This window comes from Mandrillus leucophaeus, unplaced genomic scaffold (genome assembly GCF_000951045.1).
Source record: "Mandrillus leucophaeus isolate KB7577 unplaced genomic scaffold, Mleu.le_1.0 Scaffold632, whole genome shotgun sequence".
Lineage (NCBI taxonomy): Eukaryota > Metazoa > Chordata > Mammalia > Primates > Cercopithecidae > Mandrillus > Mandrillus leucophaeus.
Window position 1 is genome coordinate 937,345 of NW_012106831.1, and position 23,938 is coordinate 961,282.

The 23,938-nt window shown below is 39.3% G+C and overlaps 1 protein-coding gene across 1 annotated transcript in view; it reads right to left on the reverse strand.

Annotated features, from left to right (window-relative positions):
• The window catches only part of RECK (reversion-inducing-cysteine-rich protein with kazal motifs), a 102,509-nt gene that overhangs the window by 25,551 nt on the left and 53,020 nt on the right, over positions 1-23,938 (reverse strand). Inside the window, exons 9-12 of the mRNA XM_012000617.1 lie at positions 17,356-17,389; positions 14,742-14,939; positions 10,102-10,369; positions 6,697-6,876 (exon numbers count right to left, since the gene is read on the reverse strand). Coding sequence (XP_011856007.1) covers positions 6,697-6,876; positions 10,102-10,369; positions 14,742-14,939; positions 17,356-17,389 — 680 coding nt within the window. The remainder of the gene's footprint in view (positions 1-6,696; positions 6,877-10,101; positions 10,370-14,741; positions 14,940-17,355; positions 17,390-23,938) is intronic.

The window sequence follows — 23,938 nt, forward strand, 5'->3', positions numbered from 1 at the left end:
AACATTTTCCCAATCCTCTCCCCTCCCTCTTCCCTCTTCCCTCTCCTCTTCCTGCACCACCCTCTCCAGCCACCCTCTGGTAACCACTATTCTATTCTCTGCTTCCATGAGTTTGATTTTTTTAGATTCCACATATAAGTGAGATCGTGCAGTATTTGTCTTTCTGCATCTGGCTTATTTTATTTAATGTCCTCCAGGTTCATTCATATTGTTGCAAAAGACAGGATTTCCTTCTTTATAAAGGCTGAATAGGATTCCACACTGTATATATACCACATATTCTTTATCCATTCATTCATTGATGAATACAGGTTTATTTCATATCTTGGCTATTGTAAATAATGTTGCAGTGAATGTGGCAGTGAAATATCTATTCAATAGGCTGATTTCCTTTCCTTTAGATATGTACCTAGTAGTGGAATTGCTGGATCATATGGTACCTTCTATCTTTAATTTTTTGAGGACCCTCCATACCATTTCCCACAATGGCTGTACTAACTCACATTTCCATCAACAGTGTCCAAGACTTCCCTTTTCTCCATATCCTTGCTAACAACTGTTATCTTCCATCTTTTTGATAATAGCCATTTTAACACGTGTGAAGGGATAGCTCATTGTGGTTTTAATTTGTATTTCCCTGATTATTAGTGATGTTGAACATCTTTTCATATACTTGATTAAATGGCCATTTTGATGTCCTTCTTTGGTAAAGGGTCTGTGAAAGTTTTTTGCACAATTTTCTCTTCTTTTTTTTTTTTTTTTGAGATGGAGTCTTGCTCTGTCACCCAGGCTGGAGTGCAGTGGCACGATCTTGGCTCACTGCAACTTTCATTTCCTGGGTTCAAGCGATTCTCCTGTCTCAGCCTCCCATGCAGCTGGGACTACTGTTGCCTGCCACCACGCCAAGCTATTTTTTAAAAATATTTTAATAGAGACGGGGTTTCACCATGTTGGCCAGGCTGGCCTTGAACTCCTGACCTCAAGTGACCCACCTGCCTCAGCCTCCCAGAGTTGGGATTACAGGCGTGAGCCACTGCGCTTGGCCTTTTTTGCACAATTTTAAAATTGAGTTGTTTTACTTTTTATATGAGGTTGTAGGAGTTACTTATATATTCTGGATACAAGTTCTTTGACAAATATGTGTGTGTGTGTGTGTGTGTATGCACACACCTGTGCATGATATGTTGAACATTCCCTCTCAAGTCTATGACTTGCCCCTTCAAGTTTTAAATGTTGTCTTTTGGCAAACAAAAGATTTTACTGTTGAAGTCTAATTCATTTTTTTCTTTTAAAATTGTATATTTTGTGTCCTGTCTACAAAACGTTTGCCCGCACCAAGTTTGTGAAGATGTTCTTCTATGAGCTTTATATTTTTAGTTTTTATGTTTAGTTCTATGATCTATCTGGAAGCAATTTTTGTGTAGGGTGTGAAACACACATTGAGCTTCTTTTTTTTCCCCCTCCATAAAGATATTCAATTATTCTAGTATTATTTGTTGAAAAGATGTTTCTTTTTTTTATTTTATGTTATTTTTTCTTTTTTTGAGACGGAGATTTTGCTCTGTTGCCCAGGCTGGAGTGCAGTGGCACAATCTCGACTCACTGCAACCTCCATCTCCTGGATGCAAGTGATTCTCCTGCCTCAGCCTCCTGAGTAGCTGGGATTACAGGCACCCGACACCACACCCGGCTAGTTTTTGTATTTTTAGTAGAGATGAGGTTTCACCATGTTGGCCAGGCTGGTCTTGAACTCTTGACCTCACGTGATCCACCCACCTCTGCTTCCCAAAGTGCCATTACAGGTGTGAGCCACCATACCCAGCCTTTTTTTTTTTTTTTTTGAGACAGGGTCTCACTCCATCACCCAGGTTGGAGTGCAGTGGCATGACCTTGGCTCACTGCAACCTCCACCTCCCAGGCTGAAGCCATCCTCCCACATCAGCCTCCTGAGCATCTGGGACTACAGGTGCACACCACCACACCTGGCTAATTTTTTTTTTTTAAAGACAGAGTTTAGTTCTTGTTGCCCAGACTGGAGTGCAATGATTGATTTCAGCTCACTGCAACCACTGCCTCCCAGGTTCAAGCGATTCTCCTGCCTCAGCCTCCCAAGTAGCTGGGATTACAGGGGCCTGCCACCATGCCTAGCTAATTTTTTTTTTTTTTTGTATTTTTAGTAAAGACGGGGTTTCACCATGTTGGCCAGGCTGGTCTCGAACTCCTGACCTCAGGTGATCCACCTGCCTCGGCCTCCCAAAGTGCTAGGATTACAGGAATGAGCCACTGTGCCCGGCCAATATTTTGTATTTTTGATTGAGATGGTGTTTAACCTTGTTGCCCAGGCTGGTCTCGAACTCCTGAGTTCAGGCATTCCAACTGCCTCAGCTTCCCAAACTGCTGGGATTATAGGTGTGAACCACCATGCCTGGTTGAAAAGATGTTTATTTTTGTATTGAATTGTCTTGCTGCTCTTGTTGAAAATTAGTTTACTATACTTGAATTGAATTTCCTAATCTTTTATTGAGGATTTTGGCATCTCTGAGTGACACAAGACTATAGTTATCTTGTTTTTAATGTCCATGTCAGTTTTGGTATCAAGGTAACGCTAGCCTCATAAGAGGAGTTGGGATATGTTATCTGTTTCCTGAAAAATTATTGCATAATTTTTTCCTTACGTGTTTGGTAAGCATTACCAGTAACGCCAGAAGTTTTCTTTGTGTGAAGATTTATAATTACAAATTCAATTTCTCTAACAGTTATAAGAATAGTCCTAATTTGTATTTCTTCTTGTGTTAGTTTTGGTTTTTAAGGAATGCATCCATTTCATCTAAATTGTAGGATTTACTAGCATAAAGTTGTTCATAGTATTCCTTTTTTGAGAGGGTCTCACTCTGTTGCCTAGGCTGAAGTGTGATGGTGTGATCTTGGCTTACTGCAACCTCCACCTCCCGGGTTCAAGCATTTCCTTTGTGATTTCTTCTTTGTAGCACAGATTATTTAGAAGCGTATGTTTAATTACCAAATATTTGGGAAGATTTCAATATAGTTTATTTTTATTGATTTCCAATTTGATTCTGTTGTGTTCAGAAAATACACTTTTTATGATTTTCATCTTCTGACAGTGGTTGAGACTTGCTTTTCAACCCAGCATATGTTGTTCAAATCCTCTATATCCTCACTGATTTTTTTCCATTTGTTCTATTAGTGAGGGAGAGGTGTTAACATTTCTGAATATGATTGAATATTTCTCTCTCTTTAGGGTTTACTTCTGTTTTTAAGTATTTTGAGTATATGTACCTATCTGACATTCGGTGCATATATATTTATGTTAATTGTATCTTCATGATAAATTGAACTTTTATCATTATAAGGTGATACTCTTTATCTCCAATAATATTCTTTGTCTTTCCAACAACCTCTGCCTTTCAACTGATGTTTTTAGTTCATTTACATTTATGTAATTATTGATACAGTTGGGTTTAAGTCTCTATCATTTTGCTGTGGTTTTCAATTTGTCTCCTTTTTCTTTCTGTCTTCTTTTGGATGGATCAAGTATTATTTTAGTGTTCCATTTCATATTTCCTATTAGCTTCTAAGCTATACCTCTTTGTGTTGTGTTTTAAATTAGTGGTTGCTCTACGCATAATATATGTCCATTATTTATTGTAGTTTTCCTTGAATTAATACTACATAATGTCACAAATAATGTAAGAAACTTATAACGGCATAATTATTTACCTCTCTCATCCTTTTTGCTACTGTCATATATCATATATTTTACTTCTATGTATAAATTCCACAATACAGTGTTATTATTTTTGCTTTAACCAATTACTTTTGAAAAATAAAATATAAAAGAAAAAAAGAAAAAGAAAATAAAGAAAAAATATTTTTCATGTTTACCAGCATTTACCAATCCCAGTGCCCTATAGGTCTGAGTTTTCATGTGGTATTTTCCTTCAGACTGAAGAATTTCTTGTAGTGAGAGGCTGCTGGCAGAAAATTCTGAGTTTTTTTTGTTTTGTTTTGTTTTTTGGTAATATCTAGAAATACCTTTATTTTTGAAGAATATTTTCACTAAATGTAAGATTTTTTTTTTTTCCTGAGTACTTTAAGGATACTATTTGGGATACTACTTGATGGTCTTTGGTTCTCCATTGTTTCTGAAAGGAAGTCACTTGTCATTTTTATTGTTATTCCACCATATGTAAAGTGTCTTTTTTTCTCCCTTTGGTTGCTTTATCTATTTCTCTTTGCCTCTGGTTTTCAACAGTTTGACTATGATGTGCTAGGTGTGTCTCTCTTTGTATTTATCTGGCTTGGGGTTTACTAACGTTTCCCAAAAAGTGGGTTAATGTATTTGATCATATTTGGAAAACTTTCAGCCAAGGTTTAATCAAATATTTTTCTGCTCCTTTCTTTCCTTTCCTTCTGGGTTACTACCAGAGATGTTATATCACTTATTCTCTCTGTGCTTTGGTTTAGATAATTTCTATTGAGCGATCTCTGAGGTCACTGACCTTTTTCTTCTGCTGTGTCTATTTTCCATTCCCTACAATAAATTTATTTTAGATATTGCATTTCTCAGTTTCAGAGTTTCCATGTGGTTTTTTTTTAGCACTTCCATATCTCACCTGTATCTATCTTTACCTGTAGATCTTTCAACATATCATAATTAGATTCTTATCTGCTAATTCCAATAGTTGGGTCACCAATGGGTATGATTGTTTTTTCTCTTAACTATGGGTCATATTTCCTATTTTTCTCATTTCTAGTAATTTTTGATTGTATAATGGACATTATGCATGATACTTTGTGGGATTTAGGATTTTGTTACCTTCTTTGGAGGAATGCTGTTTTCACACCAGCAGGCAGTTAAATTACTGACAAATACCTCCTTCTGGAGGCAGTTTCAGGTTTTGTTAAGGTTTTTCAGCTTTACCTTTAGCTCTTGGATGTTGTATGTACTCCCAAAGTTTGGCCCTTATGGGGTTTACTAGGCCCTTCTAACTTGGCATGATCTGAATTCTAAATTGTCTGCCCAGCAAATGCTAACTGCTATAATCTATGTTCACCTTCCCCTGGGTTCCTTGTAGTCTCATCCTGCAAAAGTACCATTTAGGAGTCAGCCAAGGACTTAAAGGAAGTCTGTTCATGGATTTTGGGACATTTCTTTTTGTGGTTCCCTCCCTTGTGCGATTTTTTCCCTTCAATATCTAGCCTCTCTGGCAGGACCAAACTCTGGTATCTCACTCCTTAGGCCAAGACTGCTGCTTTCTGCTTGAACTCTACTTCCCATGAAAGGAAACTGTAAGTGCCTATGAGGAAGAAGAGGACAAATGTGGCTTTTGCTCAGTGTGGTTTCTATCTTTCAAGAGATGTTGGCCGCTCGTGGTGGCTCACGTCTGTAATCCTAGCACTTTGGGAGGCCAAGGTGGGCAGATCGCTTGAGGTCAGAGGTTCGAAACCAGCCTGGCCAACATGGTGAAGCCCCATCTCTACTAAAAATACAAAACAAAACAAAAAAAATTTAGCTGGGCATGGTGGCAGGTGCATGTAATCCCAGGTACTTGGGAGGCTGAGGCAAGGGAATTAATTACTTGAACCCAGAGGTAGAGGTTGCAGTGAGCCAAGATCACGCCACTGGGTGATCATGCTTGGGTGACAGAGTGAGACTCTGTCTCAAAAAAAAAAAAAAAAAAAAAGAAAGAAAGAAAGATGTAGACCCTCCTGTTTTTGATCAGTCTCCAATACCTTCAAAACAACTGTTCTTTTATATTTCATAATTGGTATTGGTAGGGCTGTTATTCTCATACAAGCTACTCCACCATTACTAGAAACCAGACCAGAACTATGTGCCAAAGTTTAACTATCAAACATTTCAGATGTACTCAATCTCTAAATCAGGTATTTACTGGCAAATACTCTATCACCAGTTTTAAAGCTATCAAAAGATAAGATGGGTGTTAGCTTGAAGTAAACACCATCTGACAAAAATATCTAGAACTTCCTTCTGGCCCAACTGAATGACTCTATTCCCTTTTGCCCTCTTTATTTCTGGGTTGTAACTTATAAAACCAGCCACCTCTTCTTTAGTAACTCTCTCTCTCATTTCTATATGGAGTTCTCTCATTTTGTGCTTCCAGTGCCCTTTTCTGTTTTCTTCGGTTTCTTCAACCATTAACTGTTGATATGCTCCAAGGTTCAGTTCTTGCCCCCTTATTTTTCTAATGATACTTGATACCCCAGGAAAACATCTATTTGAATTGCTTTTGTAAAGAAATATTTTTGTATGAAACAGGGGACTCACAGAGAAGGAACCTCAACCATTCTCAAGGTCCTTTAAAGTAAATTGTTTAAAAGTGAACATTTGGATGACCAAATCGTTCACAATAATTTATTCTACAATGAATTACTTCCACTGGTGGTACAGTAGAAGGGAGAGGGGACTGACGGCAGAAGAGATTCTTTGAATTCCAGAAGCTTGAGGTATCTCTAGATTGGAAGGGACTTTGTAATAGTGTTTCCTTTCCCAGAGGTGACTTACCAGATGGAATATTGCATTTAAAGATAAAATCATAAAGAGATATGACTTTCTTTTAACCCAACAGGAACAAAATCAGAATAAAGTGGTATTTCACTTATTTATAATTAGTGATAAAATATTTCTATTCCATGTATAATAATTTGTCCTACCTGTTGTTAAAATTAGTACAGTAAGTAAGGTTTCTACAGCCCAACTGGCAAGGTTCCCGGACATCTGCTAAACAGGTCAACATGGACACTTCCACTGGATTATATTCACAAAAGCGATCAAACTCTTGCCAACTCTGTGTATTTCCCCAGCTCATGCTGTAAAGTTTAGTGCAGAGTTCCCTGAAACAAGAGCACAAATGCAGAAGCAGACATGAGCCAACCAAGTAAATATTTGATTTGCATAAAACTAAAACTCTATGAACTATATACTTTGGAATATATGTGAGAAAAAAAGTAAAAAAACCAAATGACTATTTCCTAGAAACTAGAGCCAGAAAAAGTGATTGCTTTCCATGGAAAACAGGCTTCTTTTATCGTCTACCTTTTCTCTTTTTGTCAAGGTTGCTAGAAATCTCAGTGCCAAATTTAATGTTCAATTACAGTATTTGTGCATCCTTAATTGCTGGCACAATTATTTCCCCCTATATCTTTCTGATTTCTTTTTTACTTTTACTTAAAGCACATGGTTTTGCCTCCACAAAGATATATTCCCTTATATTTATGTTCAGTCACAGAAGGTAAAACTAGGACATGGTCCTCTGATTTCTTTTAAGAAGCATGATAGACTTAGGGTACATTAGTTTCTTCTTGAAAAACTATACAAAAGCCATTTATATTCCCTAAAATATTCCAAAGCCTCTATATACTATTGTAATTAATACACGATATTCTTATTTTTAGTACTCAATGATTACAAAGCAACTTAAGTATGTGTATACAGCTAAAACATTTGTACCATTTCTAAAGTGCTCTCACACATGATATTCATTCATTTTATTTATGAAATACATGTTTACAATATAATTTTCATATTATTGAAATATATAAAACTGTAAGTAAAAATTCATTCACCTTATATTTTATTTGACTGTCATATTTACCCCTATGATGAAGATATCTTTACTTTTACATTTGTTCATTCACCTCACCAATGTTTATTGAGCGTCTATCTTGTGTGAGGGCCTGTTCAAAGCACTGGAAATACAACAGTGAATAAAACAGACAAGGTCCCTGCTATCAGGGAGGCTTACACATTATGGGAATAAGGAAGCTGCAATCAAGTTACATCAGGTACCTTGATTTGGAAACTTTCCTTTTTCTAGTCCTTAACTTGCTTTCTTTCTTTTTTGTTTTGTTTATGGAGACAGAGTCTCACTCTGTCACCCAGTCTGGAGTGCAGTGGCGTGATCTCGGCTGACTGCAGCCTCTGCCTCCTGGGTTCAAGTGACTCTAGTGCCTCAGCCTCCCAAGTAGCTGGGATTATAGGCATCTGTCACCACACCTGGCTAATTTGTGTGTGTGTGTGTGTGTGTGTGTGTGTGTGTGTGTGTGTGTATTTTTAGTAGAGATGGGGTTTTGCCATGTTGACCAGGCTGGTCTGGAACTCTTGACCTCAGGTGATCCACCTGCCTCACCCTGGAATTACAGGCATGAGTCACTGCATCTGGCTAGTCCTTAACTTTCTATAGGTTAGGTATCCCTCATCTGAAATGCTTGGGACCCAAATTTTGGATTTTTTTTTTTTTTACTTTAGAATACTTGTATATACCTAATGAGATATTTTGGGGCTATGACCCAAGTCTAAACATGACATTAATTTATGTTCATATATACCTTATACACATAACCTGAAGGTAATTTTATACAATATTTTAAATAATTTTGCACATGATATAAAGTTTTGACTGCATTTTGACTGCGACCCATCACATGAGGTCAGGTGTAGAATTTTCCACTTGTGGTGTCATGTCAGCACTCAAAAAGTTTCAGATTTTGGAGCATTTTGGTTTTCAGATTTTTGGATTAAGGGTGGTCAATCTGCATTTGCCTTGGACAGGTTATTTAACATCTCATTGTTAGTTTCTTAAGTGTAAAAGAAAAATTACATAAATTTCTCCAATTATCTCCTAAGGTTTTATGAAGATGAAATCTGATGAAAATGAAAGCCTTCAGCAAACCATAAAACCCTGTATCAAGTTTAGAGAGAGGGAAAAGCCTTCCTTACTGAAGCTCTTTTGGGACAACACAGCCATTCCAATCTCTAGTGACTCTATGTAGGTATAAACTTTTTTGTGGGCATTCAAAGAAATACTCAGCATCCCTCCCATAAATATATTTATTAACTTCTATAAGCAACCCAATTTCCTTAATTACAAGCCTAATTTAATTTCCCTTTAAGCCTTTTTGTTAATTTTCTTTGGATATTTTTCAGGTTTTTCATGTCTTTATTTATTTGGAGTCAGAGTCTCGCTCTTTTTCCTGTCTTTAATTAATTAATTAATTTATTTTGAGATGGAGTCTCACTGCGTCGCCCAGGCTGGAGTGCAGTGGCGCAATCTCAGCTCACTGCAACCTCTGCCTCCCAGGTTCAAGTGATTCTCCTGCCTCAGCCTCTCAAGCAGCTGGAATTACAGACATGTGCCACCATGTCCGCTAATTTTTGTATATTTTTTAGTAGAGACAGGGTTTCACCATATTGGCCAGGCTGATCTCAAACTCCTGACCTCAGGTGATCCCCTGCCTCGGTCTCCTGAAGTGTTGGGATTACAGGCACGAGCCACTGCGCTTGACCTTCATGTCTTTAAAAAAATTTGCCAAAGTTTGATTGACAGTTACTAAAGTTTGATGAGCTATTCCAGGCAAAATTTTTTGCTAAAAGTCCGTCCAATTTAGAAACCACAGGAAAGATTGTTTTACTCCTGGTATTTTATATTCATTTCAGGATATCCTAGTAACATGGGGTCCCTTTTTACCCCAAATATCTCTAATAAAGCACATTTCTATTATACCTGTGTTGGACCATGATCTTAGTTATCTCCATTTGTTTTTGTCTCTAGACTGCAATTCCTACATCCTATATTTGTATTGTTAATTTTTCATCCCTAAGTGTATCACCCAGATGAATGCCAATATGCTACCACCTAACTCTGGTTATAAGTGTTAACCCAGGTTATCCACCAATATAATAAAAAGTTCGAAGTTTCATAATTTAATAAAGAGAATGTCCCTTAGATGTCAGATCAAAACATCTTCTAAACTGTAAGTTTACTTAATGATCTCTATAAGGATAGAATTCATCTACTGCATCATCCTAAATATTTATTACCCTGACAATGCTAATCCTCCACACCCCAAAATGTTGTGCTAAAAGCACTCAATATACAGAACAATGTTTTGTATATGGTACACAATGCTCAATACACACTTCTTGGATGAAAGAATAGTTTATATTTTCTAAATGCTAAGCCTATACCATGTAAGAATATAACACGTTTGCTAGGCTTAAAATCATTAATTAAAATGCCATTTTCTACTGATTTTAGTAAACGAAAATGAAATACTAACCTACATGTTGAAGTGTTTGCTTTAGAACAACAATGCAATTTAGCCCCATCAAGGCCCGTAGAGGGAGGAGGGTGTACAGTGACTCCAGGGTGAACAGATTGTGAGCTTTCAAGAAAACACTGCCAAAGAGGATCTTGAGGCAAGGGCTGGGTCTTACAACCCTCGATGAGACCATCAACAATCTCCATTTCCGTTTTCTTGGACATCAGAATTCTCTTGCAGGCATTTTGGCAAGCGTGGTCTTCAGCTCTGTCACAGCAATATAAACCTACATTTTCAGAATATAAGTGGCTTAATTAGCTGTTTGTTTTTATTATACTTTAAGTTCTGGGATACATGTGCAGAACGTGCAGATTTGTTACATAGGTATACAGGTGCCATGGTGGTTTGCTGAACCCATCAACCCGTCATCTACGTTAGGTATTTCTCCTAATGCTATCCCTCCCCTAGCCCCCCACTCCCTGACAGGCCCTGGTGTGTGATGTTCCCCTTCCTGTGTCCATGTGGTCTCATAGTTCAACTCCCACTTATGAGTGAGAACATGCAGTATTTGGTTTTCTGTTCTTGTGTTAGTTTGCTGAGAATGATAGTTTCCAGCTTCATCCATGTCCCCGCAAAGGACATGAACTCATCCTTTTTTTAATGGCTGCATAGTACTCCATGATGTATATGTGCCACATTTTCTTTATTCAGTCTATCACTGATGGGCATTTGGGTTGGTTCTAAGTCTTTGCTACTGTGAATAGTGCTGCAACAAACATAAATGTGCGTTTTTTTTTTTTTTTTTTGGTCATGCTCTGCTTAGCACAGAACATGGCAGTATAGTGGAAGCCATTACTACTACTCTTAGTTACATGTCAGTATTTGCAGAATACAGGCCCTACCAAATTCTCTCTCTATTACTTTGCAGTGTAGCAAAAAGGTGAGGAGCTAAAGGTGGACAAGGTATCTATTACCAGAATTCACCACTGTCCCCAGTCATGGGATCTTTAGCACCATCCTTACAAAAATGAAAGGCTATCCTACACCTAAGAAGTTCTCACAGGAGAGGTATTTGACATTCTTAGAAAAGGTATTGTAGATCAAGCTGGAATTATTTCCTGCTAGAAACAATTACCTAAAAGGGATTATGTTCTTGACATGAGAGGAATGATTAATTTTTATAGCAGCAAACACAAACACCATATTGAGAGGTGAAGCCAGCTGGGCTTCTGTGTTGGGTAGGGACTTGGAGAACTTTTCTGTCTAGCTAAAGGTTTGTAAACGCACCAATCAGCGCTCTGTAAAATGGACCAAGCAGCAGGACCTGGCAGGGCCAAATAAGGAAATAAAAGCTGGCCACCTGAGCCAGCAGCAGCAACCTGCTTGGGTCCCCTTCTGTGGTGTGGAATCTTTGTTCTTTCGCTCTTCACAATAAATCTTGCTGCTGCTCATTCTTTGGGTCTGCACTACCTTTATGAGCTGTAACACTCACTGTGAAGGTCTGCAGCTTCACTCCTGAAGTCAGTGAGACCACAAACCCACTGGGAGGAACAAGCAACTCTAGACGCCACCTTTCAGAGCTGTAACGCTCACTGCAAAGGTCTGTGGCTTCACTCTTGAAGTCAGCGAGACCAAGAAGCCACCGGAAGGAACCAATTCCGGACACAATATTTCATCACATTCCAGGACCACATAAAGCTTTTATGTATCTTATGCTAATTAATCTACATTGTAATGTAAATAATACAGTAGCAAACTCTGACAAGGTATCAGTTTGGCTCTGCCTTTAATTTTCTCAAAGAATCGGAAATGAAAAAACACTTTCAACCATACTACAGAATTCAGAAGGGCTTCTTTGAAGTAGTTTTCTTTGACTTTGGAAGAAATCTGTGCATATCTGTTTGGCGCCTTCTTTTCCAGATTCCTCTGTATTGGCAAAGACGGAGATGGTTGTTCTACCCTTAAACCCTCTTTCGGCTTTTTTATTGAGCTGCCATCTCCTTAGCTCCAGCAGTACCTCTGTATAGACTGAATGTCAGAGAGCACAGATCTGCCTTTAAAACAAATGAAGGTTATTGGGGCAATGCTTCATCCTCTGATTTTGACCACACGGCTACACCACAGCATGTCAAAAGCCATTAGAGTTCTGATTTAGATGGTGGCCAAGCAAGGCACACAGTACTGCTTTTGAGTTACAAAAAACAAGTCTTTCTTTCTTTTCGTCTTTTTTTTTTCCCACCCCCTGAGGCAGGGTCTTGCTTTGTTGCTCCGGCTGGAGTGCAGTGATGCGATGATGGCTCACTGCAACCTTGAACTCCTGGGCTCAAGCAATCCTACAGCTTCAGCCTCCTGAGGAGCTGGGTGTGCCACCACACCCAGCTAATTATTACTTTTTTTTTTTTTTTTTTTTTGAGACGGAGTCTCGCTCTGTCACCCAGGCTGGAGTGCAGTGGCCGGATCTCAGCTCACTGCAAGCTCCGCCTCCCGGGTTCACGCCAGTCTCCTGCCTCAGCCTCCCGAGTAGCTGGGACTACAGGCACCTGCCACCTCGCCCGGCTAAGTTTTTGTATTTTTAGTAGAGATGGGGTTTCACTGTGTTAGCCAGGATGGTCTCGATCTCCTGACCTCGTGATCCACCCGCCTCGGCCTCCCAAAGTGCTGGGATTACAGGCTTGAGCCACCGCGCCCGGCCACTATTTTTTTTTGTAGAGCTGGATTCTCTCTTTGTTACCTAGGCTGGTCTCAAACTCTTGGCCTCAAGTGATTCTCCTGCCTCAGCATCACAAAGCACTGAGATTACAGACGTAAGCCACAGAGTCTCTTTCAATATCCCAGTGTAAATCAAAACATTGACATCTTATACATCAGCCTTTGGTCAGTTTGGTCAATCAGTTTTTATAAATCTGATCACCTCTAGGTGAAGAAAACGGATTCCAGGATGTACAAAGCTGAGACTCTGAAGAGCCATATCAGGTGCAGTTTCATCAGGAGGCCCTGATTTTTAAAAGATATCAGGCTGTCTTCTCATTTTTATGACTTTTTAATTACAAAAGTAATAATTGCTCATTGGCAAAAATTCAAACACTATGGAAAATATATAAAGTGAAACAATTAGGTATAAACTAAAAATGTATCACACTATATTTTTAGTTCTGTGATTTACTTTTTTTTGCTTAATACATCTTGGACTTCACTATTTTTTAGAGACAGGGTCTTGCTCTGTCACCCAGGCTGGAGTGCAGTGGCACAGTAATAATTCACCGCAGCCTTGACCTTCTGGGCTCAAGCCATCTTCCTGCCTCTACCTCTCAAGTAGCTAGGACTACAGCTATGTGCCACCATGCCCAGTTAATTTTTTAATTTTTTTGAGACATAGGGTCTCACTATGTTACCCAGGCTACTCTTGAATGCTTGGCCTCAGGCAGTCCTCCCATTTAGGCCTCCCACAGTGCTGAGGTTACAGGTGTGAGCCACTATGCTGGCCAACTCGGGCCAGCCTCCCTCCCTCCCTCCCTTCCTCCCTTCCTTCCTGACGGAGTCTCACTCTGTTGCCCAGGCTGGAGTGCTGTGGTACAGTCTTGGCTCAATGCAACCTCCACCTCCAAGGTTCAATCAATTCTCCTGCCTCAGCCTCCTGAGTAGCTGGGATTACAGGCATGTGCCACCACACCTGGCTGATTTTTGTATTTTTAGTAGAGACAGGGTTTCACCACATTGGTCAGGTTGTGCTCGAACTCCTGACCTCAGGTGATCTGCCCACCTCAGCCTCCCAAAGTGCTGGGATTACAGGCGTGAGCCACCGTGCCTGGCCTTTTTGTTTTGTTTTGTTTTAGAAGGGTCTCTCTCTGTCATCCAGACTGGAGTGCAGTGGCGGGATCTTGGCTCACTGCAACCTCAGCCTCGCAGATTCATGTGATTCTCCAGCCTCAGCCTCCCAAGTAGCTGGGATCACAAGTGTGTGAACCTGGCTAATTTTTGCATTTTCCGTAGAGACAGAGTTTCACCATGTTGCCCAGGCTGGTCTCAAACTCCTGAGCTCAAAACGATCTGCCTGTCTTGGCCTCCCAAAGTGTTGGGATTACAGGTGTGAGCCACCACACTCAGCCTGGGACTTCTTTCTATGTAAGAAGTCCTTTTTTCGTTGGATGTCAAGTTTTTATTATTCTATAGGTATGCCATAATTTATTTAATCAATTTTAATCAATACTGTATTGATGGATATTTGGGTTGTTTGTAATTTTTCTCTATTATACCAGCATTGTAGTGAACATCATTTATATGCATATATATATATTTTTGCAAATTTGCATAAGTTTTCTTGTGAGATAAATTGTGAGAAGTGAAACTGCTAGATCAAAAGTTTATGATAATTTGAAATACTCATGGTCATTACCTAACTTCTCTCCAAAAAACCCGTATCAGTGAACTCTCCCACCCTCAGAATTGAGAATTCCTGTTTCCTCATACCCTCTACGGTCTCATCTTTCTTGGCCCCTTTTGGCTGTGACGATATTCTTCAATCTACCAAATCTAAATACCAAAGGAAGTCTGATATTTCTCAAATGACCCAGACTGCAGATATCTACAAGAACATATCACTTCTTTGTACACTCTTTTACCAAAGATTGAAATGAGAAGAATATGTCCCTTTTACTTACTATCTGTTGGGTTCCTCATTGGATAAGATTGAGTATAATTGTTCACACAATGTATTAATTGTGGACTAATAGAGGCACAATAATTTTCCACTGCTTTGATCTGAGATGGACCAGGAGAAGAGTCTGTTCGAAAAATGGCTTGACAGTATTCTCGGCAGTTTGTGTGATGACCTGCATAACTGCAACAAACCGAGCCCACTATGGAGAAAAAAAGAGAAGGCACTGAAATGAAAACAGCTTTTTCTTAACGTTAAATCATCCTCATAATGATGGAACAATATGTCTTTCTAAATTTGAGAAATAAAACCATGCCACAGAAGATGAACACTTAAAATCGGCACTTCTGTATGTTTAATCATGGGGACATTCAAGTGCTCACTAGTATAAGAAAGTCATTATTTATCAACTTACAGTCTGTAGTCCAGTGGTTCTCTACAGGAACAGTACCACACCCCACAAGGAGTTAGACTACGACTGGCATTTAGTACATGGGGGTTAGGGCTGCTAAATGTCTTGTAACGCATAGGACAGTCTCAAACAACAAACACTGTCTCTCAAAATGCCAAGAGTGCCCATGTTGAAAACCGGTGAAGCAGTGTCTTTCGTGTTAGATTTGTAGAGGTTTATAAACACAAAGCAAAGCAAAACCAAACCAAACCAAAATAAAACAAAACCCCAAATCCCTCACATTTATAAAACAGGGCCAGTAAAAACTAAGTGATGAAAGGATCATTTAATAAATCTGACAGTTACATAACTGTATATCTTGAAACAAAATCCCAAAAGTTCTATACAGTTTGAACATCTATCTGTAAGAGTATGCCTAAATTGAGATAGACTTCATCTCACAATTGATATGACCTGCTTCAACACTGAAAAGAAAACTCATTTGAAATAAATATTACTCTGGATTTATGTATTAAAAAAATTAATGGGCTGCCATTGAAGGTATTTTGGGAGACCTAGATGAGTACCTGGGGGTGCAGATGTGGGATCTGTAATGGACAAGAACAAGAACCCCTCACAGGAATCTAAGGGAGTCTGTGGGAGGCTGAAGGGAGAGGTAGAGGTATGGCAGGAAGAGGTTAAGAGAAAGCAGGGGGGTCGGGTGCTATGGCTCACACCTATAATCCCAGTACTTTGGAAGTCCAGGAGTTTGAGGCCAGCCTGGGCAAAATGTTGAAACCCCATCTATACTAAAAATACAAAAATTAGCTGGGCGCGGTGGCATGTGCTTGTGGTCCCAACTACTAGGGAGGTTGAGGTGGAAGGATGGTTTGAGCCCAGGAGGCGGAGGTTGCAGTCAGCCAAGATCTCGCCACCACACTCTAGCCTCAGTAACACAGCCAAACCTTTTCTCAAAAAGAAAAAAGGAGAGAGAGAGAGAGAGAGAGAGAAAGCAGGGAGGAAATTCTTGATAATTATTAGGGATAGATGTGGAGGAACCAGAATCAGGTTTCCGGTGAATTCCAAAGACCAATGAGTAGGGAGTCCAGGTGACTTCCAGAAATAATGATAATGATAATAATAAAGTCATAATCGAAGAAACTGAACTAGGTCTGAACTGATGTACAACAAGCCTCAGTTTCCCAGACCAGGAAACTATTCCATACCTACTGTACCACCTCTTTTAAACTTGCAACTACTATCAAACTTATTGTGTTTATTGCCAAAGAGTTCATTTTCTTCACAAAGAACACTTTTTTTTTTTTTGGAGACAGAGTCTTGCTCTGCCGCCCAGGCTGGAGTGCAGTGGTGTGATCTTGGCTTACTGTAACCTCTGCCTCCTGGGTTCAAGCGATTTCTTCTGCCTCAGCCTCTCTAGTAGCTGGGATTACAGGCACATGCCACTACACCCAGCTAATTTTTATATTTTTAGTAGAGATGGGTTTTCACCATATTGGCCAGGCTGGTCTCGAACTCCTGACCTCAAGGGATCCACCCATCTCTGCCTCCCAAAGTGCTGGGGTTATAGGCGTGAGCCACAGCGCCTGGCCAAGAACAATGATTAATGGTCACATTTATCACTATAAACCTCAGTGAGGATACACTGGGGGTGGTGGTGGGGAATAGTGAGGACATGTAAGAATAGACATACAGGAATAGGACAAGATGCCTATCTTCTGATTCTTCCAATTGGCTGGCTTTTTCACCAGTGTGGGAGGACATAAGATTATATGCCTGAGACCACCTGGAAAATCTTGAACTAAGCCCCAGTCAGAAAGGACAGAAGATAAAGTACAGACAGCAAATGTTTCTTATTATCCTTCAATATACTTCCCTGCTGAGCTAAAGAACTCTTTGTTCCTTACATGTGTTTTCCCATCTCTAACTGCGCTCACTATTCCCTTCCCCTGTAAGCCCTTCCTCCAATCTCCATTTCCTCCATTCTCTGCTGTTCACATCTTACCCATCCTTCACGGCCTGGATCAGCTACCAACTCCATGAAGTCACCTCTAAGTACCCCTGCAAAATATGATCCCTTCTCTCTGAACTCATGAATGACCTAAATACACCATGGGAAACAGTCTATCGGAATCCTGCTGTGCACATTGCTTCAGATGGCTAATTATATCTTTGGACTGCTTGTACAACCATTGACAAATATACTTACTTTCATTTCTGCTAATGCAACTGAAAAGAGCATTCTGTAAATTAAAGAAAAACAAATAAACAGAAATTAACAACCAGACAGAATTTGTAATTTAATTCCACTTTATGGTTACATGGAAATCATGATATTAAAACTATTTATTCTCTAAATCCAAGACTGAAAACACAGAAGTTATGAAATGATAACCTGGTAAAAAGGGAAACCATCTTCCAACATATATCAGGATCAAGATGACTACTCGGAGCCATAAGCTGACCAGTTACAGCAAACCAAGTTTATATAAAGCTGTGTGTGTGTGTGGGGTTGGAGGCGCTACAAAGTATTAATCTTAATTATTCCTTGCAGGATATAAAAAACTTTCCAGAAAATAATCTAATAAATGACATCTAGGGAAATACATATTTCATGTAACCACTGCATTTTAGATTTGAAAGGACTTTAGACATTATCTCTACTTGTTCTCAAACATGGCTGTACACCGGAATCATCTGAGTTTCCTAGACCTTACCCTAGACTACAGATTCAGAATCTAGGGGTGAGGCACAGAAATCCAAATTTTAAACAAGACTTCAAACATGGTTTTTTTATAGCCATCCTGGGACCAGAGTTTGGGAATCTATCATTTTGCAGATGAAGAAACTGTTTCCTCAGCAGGGAAAAGAGACCCGCCTCAGGTAACAGAAAAAGTCAAAAGCAGAGTTTGAGACTATAATTAGTGTCTCTAGAGTGCGTATTGTTCAGAAGACACACCCAGTATTAAAGTCAACGTAAAGAAAATAAAATCCAAAACAAGACAAAAATGAAAAACTTATACAAAGCCATTTGGATATTTAGGGCTTATCAGCTATGATTAATATCAATCACAATGGGAAGATAATGACTTCCTAAAAGAAATAATATGGGCATAAATTACAGGCAGAATAAAATCAAGCACACCCTTATTGTTGAAACAAGATGATTTTGGCTTTTTTTTTTTGTATTTTGTATTTTTTAGTAGAGACGGGGTTTCACCGTGTTAGCCAGGATGGTCTCGATCTCCTGACCTTGTGATCCGTCTGTCTCGGCCTCCCGATTTTGGCTTTTAATTGCAGCCAAATTGCAAGCTGTCTAGGTGATAGGGATTTGTTAAAGGATCAGCTACTGGCATTTAAAACCTAGCTTCAAAGATCCCTCTATGTAGCTTTGTTAAGCTGTATTCATTCATTGTCTCTGCTAAATAATACTCCATTGTAGGAATATGCCACACTTGATTTAACAATTTAAGGCAAAACAAAATAAAACAGAAAACCCTGGGCCTCATAGATAAGGGTTCCTGAATTCACCCAATATGAATTCTTTCTGCTGGAGACTCCATCAAGCAATATAACAGGAGTGAAAAAGTAAATATTCTTAGTGTTCATTAACAATGATCTTGTTTATATCGCTCTTCATTCATGTTTCCTTGTTTTAGTGTGACTTTTCAGTTATCCATTATCAATAACTCTCTATTTAAATGGATTCACCAGACTCAGGAACACTTATAAAATGATCTAAATCAATATTAAAAAGTAGTCAGCTACCAGCCGGCCGAGGTGGCTCACACCTGTAATCCCAGCACTTTGGGAGGCCGAGGTGGGTGGGTCGCCTGAGGTTGGGAGTTTGAGACCAGCCTGACAAACATGGAGAAACCCTGTCTTTACTGAAAATACAAAATTATCCGGGTGTGGTGGTACATGCCTGTAATCCCAGCTACTCGGGAGGCTGAGGCAGGAGAATCGCTTGAACCCGGGAGGCGGAGGTTGCGGTGAGCCAAAATTGGGCCAATGCACTCCAGCCTGGGCAACAACAGCGAAACTCTGTCTCAAAAAAAAAAATAAAATAAAATAAAAAAATAAAATAAAAATAAAAAAATTAAAAAATTTAAAAATAAAAAATAAAATAAAAAAATTTAAAAAAGGTAGTCAGTCATCAACTTTCTAGCCCTCTTTGACTGGATGAATACAACTCTCATTGCTCTTTTCTTTCTAATAAGATGTTTGTTCCCTTTGGTTTGGCTTTTTTTGAGCTGGTACCTGAATAAATATGTTTGATATCTTGGTGGCTGTTTTGGGTTGCATGGCCTGATTTTCTAGTATTTGACATTTTTCTAGTTATTTTTAAAGTTTCCACAGAAGTGGTTTTCAACCAGGGGTGATTTTGCTTCCCATGGTACATTTGGCAGTGCCTGGAGACATTTTTGGTTGTCACAACTGAGGGGTGGGGAGTGCCAGGAGGCCAGGGACACTGCCAAGCATCCTACACTGCACAGGACAGTCTCCCTCCCCCAAAACATTATCCAGACCAAAATGCCAATGGTGCCAAGACTGATAAACTCTGCTCTAGAGACTTACACGTTTGTTCAACCTGGATGTTTAAAAAACTGACCTTACAAATAAATGTCACTCAGCCTATGGATCACTTAGCTTCAGAGAGAGATACTACTAAAGGAGGCAAATCCTGCGAAATGTCAGAAATCATCTAGTACAACTTCCTTATTTAACAGAAGCCAGAGACCAAGGCCTAAAAAGGGGAAATACTTACAGACAATAGCTTTTACTTACAAACAGGGGCTGGCAAACTATAGCACACAAGCCAAATCTTGCCTGCCACCTGTTTTTGGAAATAAAGTTTTTATTGAAACACAGACATGCCCATTCATTTACATACTTTTAAAATTGTAATTTTTAATTTACATACTTTTTTAAATTAAAAAATTTTTAAGACATAGGATTTTGCTATGTTGCCCAGGTTGGCCTCCACGCTGCTGCCTCCCAAGTACCTGGGACTAAGGGTGCATGCCAAGCTCATTTACATATTTTATATGGCTACCTCACACGTTAAGTACACTTCTATGGCAAAGTTGCATAGACAGAGAGTGAATGATCTCCAAGCCTAAAATATTTGCTATCTGGCCCTTTACAGAAAAAGTCTCCCAACACCTGAAGAGAAAGGAAAACAGCACAGTTGCTTCCCTTGATGTCACATCCAGAGTTCAGAGATGTTCTTCAAGCATCTCTTATTTCTCTTGATGTTCATTAATAGACCTTTCATGCCTAAGTTTACCTGAATTTGTTGAACTAAAAATCTTGTATATTTTCAGATGGCAGCATCATGTGAAAACTACCATTAACTACTAACATTTTAGTGTTAATACCATCTTACCTCTTCACCTATTTTAAGGTTTAAAAGAATGTTCCTTCATTCCAGTTATCCAGCAATTGATGAATAAACTGTTACACCTATGATTTAATAGACTGATCGTATCTCTCTCTTTGCTGAATGACTCCTAAATTTACTATATGTAACTCTACCTTTTTACCGCTTTAACTACTGCTGATTAGTCTGACAGGGCTTAGGACATACACATAATGAGTTATAGGATTAACTTAATAGTTTCTTCATTTCTTAAGTCAGCCTGTCTTGAAGTCTTAGCTAGTCAATTTTTAAGTCTTTCAAAAGTCTGCCATCTGACTTTTGAAAGGTAACTTTCTGACTTTTGGAGGTAACTGAGGGTTCGTATTCACTGCTATGGAGTCTCTTTTCACCTGCTTACTAATGCCATACCCAATGTGCCCCCATATAACAGATCCCTCCCCTACTCATGTTACTCAAGAATAGGTCAAAACTATAGCGGTGTGGAGGTGAGGATCTACCATAACCTCAAAGACGCAAAGAACATGCCAGCATACTGGAGTTGACAGGGTCTCAAGAGAACTTCAAATCCAAAAGCTGTCACTATCTAGTCAGAGAGCCAGATATGCACAGCAAGCAAAGGGCAGAGCCAGAACTGGAACCCAGACTGCCCTGCCAGTGCTCTTCCATGACACTGCACCGAGAATAGTCTGGATTGTTTTTCTCAATGCAGCCAATGCAAGGTTGAATGTTTGTTCACAGAATAATCTATTTAACCAGTCCCCTATTTTTAAAGTCAGTACCTTAAATTGTAACCAAAAAAGGTCACCATTTTCTTGAGGTTTATATTATTTTCCTTAAAAATATTTTGATCCTAAAAAAAAAAACTTGTTCCTAAAATCTTTCCTGTGGTAGCTGCTCTCAATAACTAGTTCCCTGCCCTACTCTCACTATTAAATTCCTGAATATTTGACAATTAGTACTCCCAAGCTGGTAGATGTCAGCTCCAATATATTACTACATGGGGGTGTGTCAGGATGGATTCAGGAAGAGGGAATTCCAGGTAGAACAAGCCCTTTGATCCAGTGTTGGGAGCATATGAACTGTGGGCAAACCTGGCAGAAAAACAGAGTAAATCAAAGTTGAGGGAGCCCTATGTGATCCTTCATGCCATACTGGTTTTCCTTTTGGTGGGGAAGAGCCTTTGGGTGTGCCTGGGTGGTAGACTCTGCTGGTCCAACCTCTAGCCCAGAAGTTCGCTTTGCAATTTATTTTCTGCCTCTTCAGTGACCCTTTTCTACTGATTTTAAAAATAGGAAACTGGTTAAATAAATTAATCTATGAACAAACATTCAACCTTGCTTTGGCTGCATTCAGAAGAGAGAATTCCAAATAGTCCATTACCATACAGTGAGACAAGACTATTCTCACAATGCAGTGTCATGGAAGAGCACTGGTAGGGCAGTCTGGGTTCTAGCCTTGGCTCTGCCTTTTGGTGCTATGTATATTTGGCTGTCCAGTTGGATTTGAAAAAAATGGTTCATTCCTCCATTTGTCCACTTGTTTCAATCCTTTCTCTGTCCACTGCCCTTTTACTACTGGCTACTCCAGCTGTCTCTCATTTTCATCAAAGATAAGGATGATGACAACAAAACACTCATCATATGAATCTTGTAAAAAAAATTGCAGATTTGAATTTTGGATGATTTAGTTACTTTTGGACAAAGACCAAACAGAGAACATTTTATTAACTGTTATGTTAATGTTTTATATGCCCAGTACTTTCTACTTAACTAGGTTACTAGTTAAAAGTAAAGGGGCTACTTTGTTTCTAAGGCCTCAATAAATAGAAATCTGTTTCCTTTTCACAGATGGGTTTAAATTTCTTCCAGTTTAAAGTTTTGCATTTCATACAAGAAATCTAGCTCATGAAATGCTAAGTAGGAGAGGTTAAATATAACTGATCTTTAAAAACATAAGTGTTTTTAAGCCTCTACAAGGTGTGTTTTCCTTGTGGATACCATGACTGGCAAAAAGTGTAGCAGACTAGAATATGTAAAGGAGTTTAATGTCATGACTTGGATATATCACTAAACAAGTGATTCTTAAATTTCTTCAGCCTTCCAAATGATGTGTCATTTCAATAGATATGCAAATAACAATGAACACCCAAAACAGAAATGAGCTTTATAGGTCTAGACTGCTCAGAAAAATTTGCTCATTATCACCACAGGGCACCCAACCAGCTGGAAGCAAATTCACTGGCAAGTAACATCTGCAGAGAAACACAAGGTCTAGAAGAGAGCCTAGCACAGAGTATGTGCTTGTGGTGAACTAACTGCAGTAATGGCCCCAATTTTTCACGTTTCCTTTTATCTATTTCTTGTACACTAACTCTGGCCTTAGCCATGTGACTTCCCTTGCTTTGGCCTAGTGGACACTAGCAAGCTTGAAGCAAGCAGTTGCCCAAACTACACTTGCATGTTTCCACTTTCTCTCTTGGACTCCTGCCACCACCACGGGAACATGCCTGAGCTAGTCTGCTAGAGGGAGGGGAAAACATGGAGATCTGAGCTGACTTAGCCAAGGGCATCCTAAAGCAGGCAGCCCCAGGCTGACCTACCATCTAATTGCAGACGGATGAGTGCGCCCAGCTGGAATCAGCTAAGCCTGGCCAGAGCAGAACTGCCTAGTAAGCCCTTAGATTTGTGAGAAATAATAAATTGTTACTGTTTTAAGCCATGGAGTTTTGGGATGGCTTACTATACAACATTATTGGGATAATAGATAGTACTCAGAATGACAACATTCTCCACAGTACAGTAGAGAATGAGCACTTTCTCCACGCATTCCAAGAGTATAAAACATTCACACAGGGTTTCCACATAAAGCTGATACACTGTGTTACAAAGAACCTTGAATAATTCTGTTCTCCAGAGTGGGAAAAAGTCTATAAAATTTTTCTATCTGTAAAAGCAGTGACTGCAGCACTTTGTTACAGGCAACAGCTTTCTGCTCATCATTTAAGTCTTACCTGCTCTGCGAAGACTTCCCCATTTCCCTAGGCAGGGTTTTTTTTCCCTCCAGGCTTCAATATATCTTGTACAGACTTCTAGCAATGTACTTGTCTCACTGTATTGTAATGGACTATTTGGATTTCTCTCTTCCCATGTACTAACTATCAGCTTCTTGCAGACTAAATCCTTTCATTTTTGTACCCTGAAAACAATGCCTGACACATATTAAATATATTGGTTCAGTGTGTATCAGTTCAATGAATGTTAAGTGAATGAATGACAGAGACAAAGACAATTATATGAACTCTGTCCCAGGAACTCAGGGGTTAGTATTAAAAAGAGACATGTAAATATAGTTATGCTATAGAGCGACAAATGCTATAATAAAGCATGCAAAGGGCTTAGAAGTAGTGATC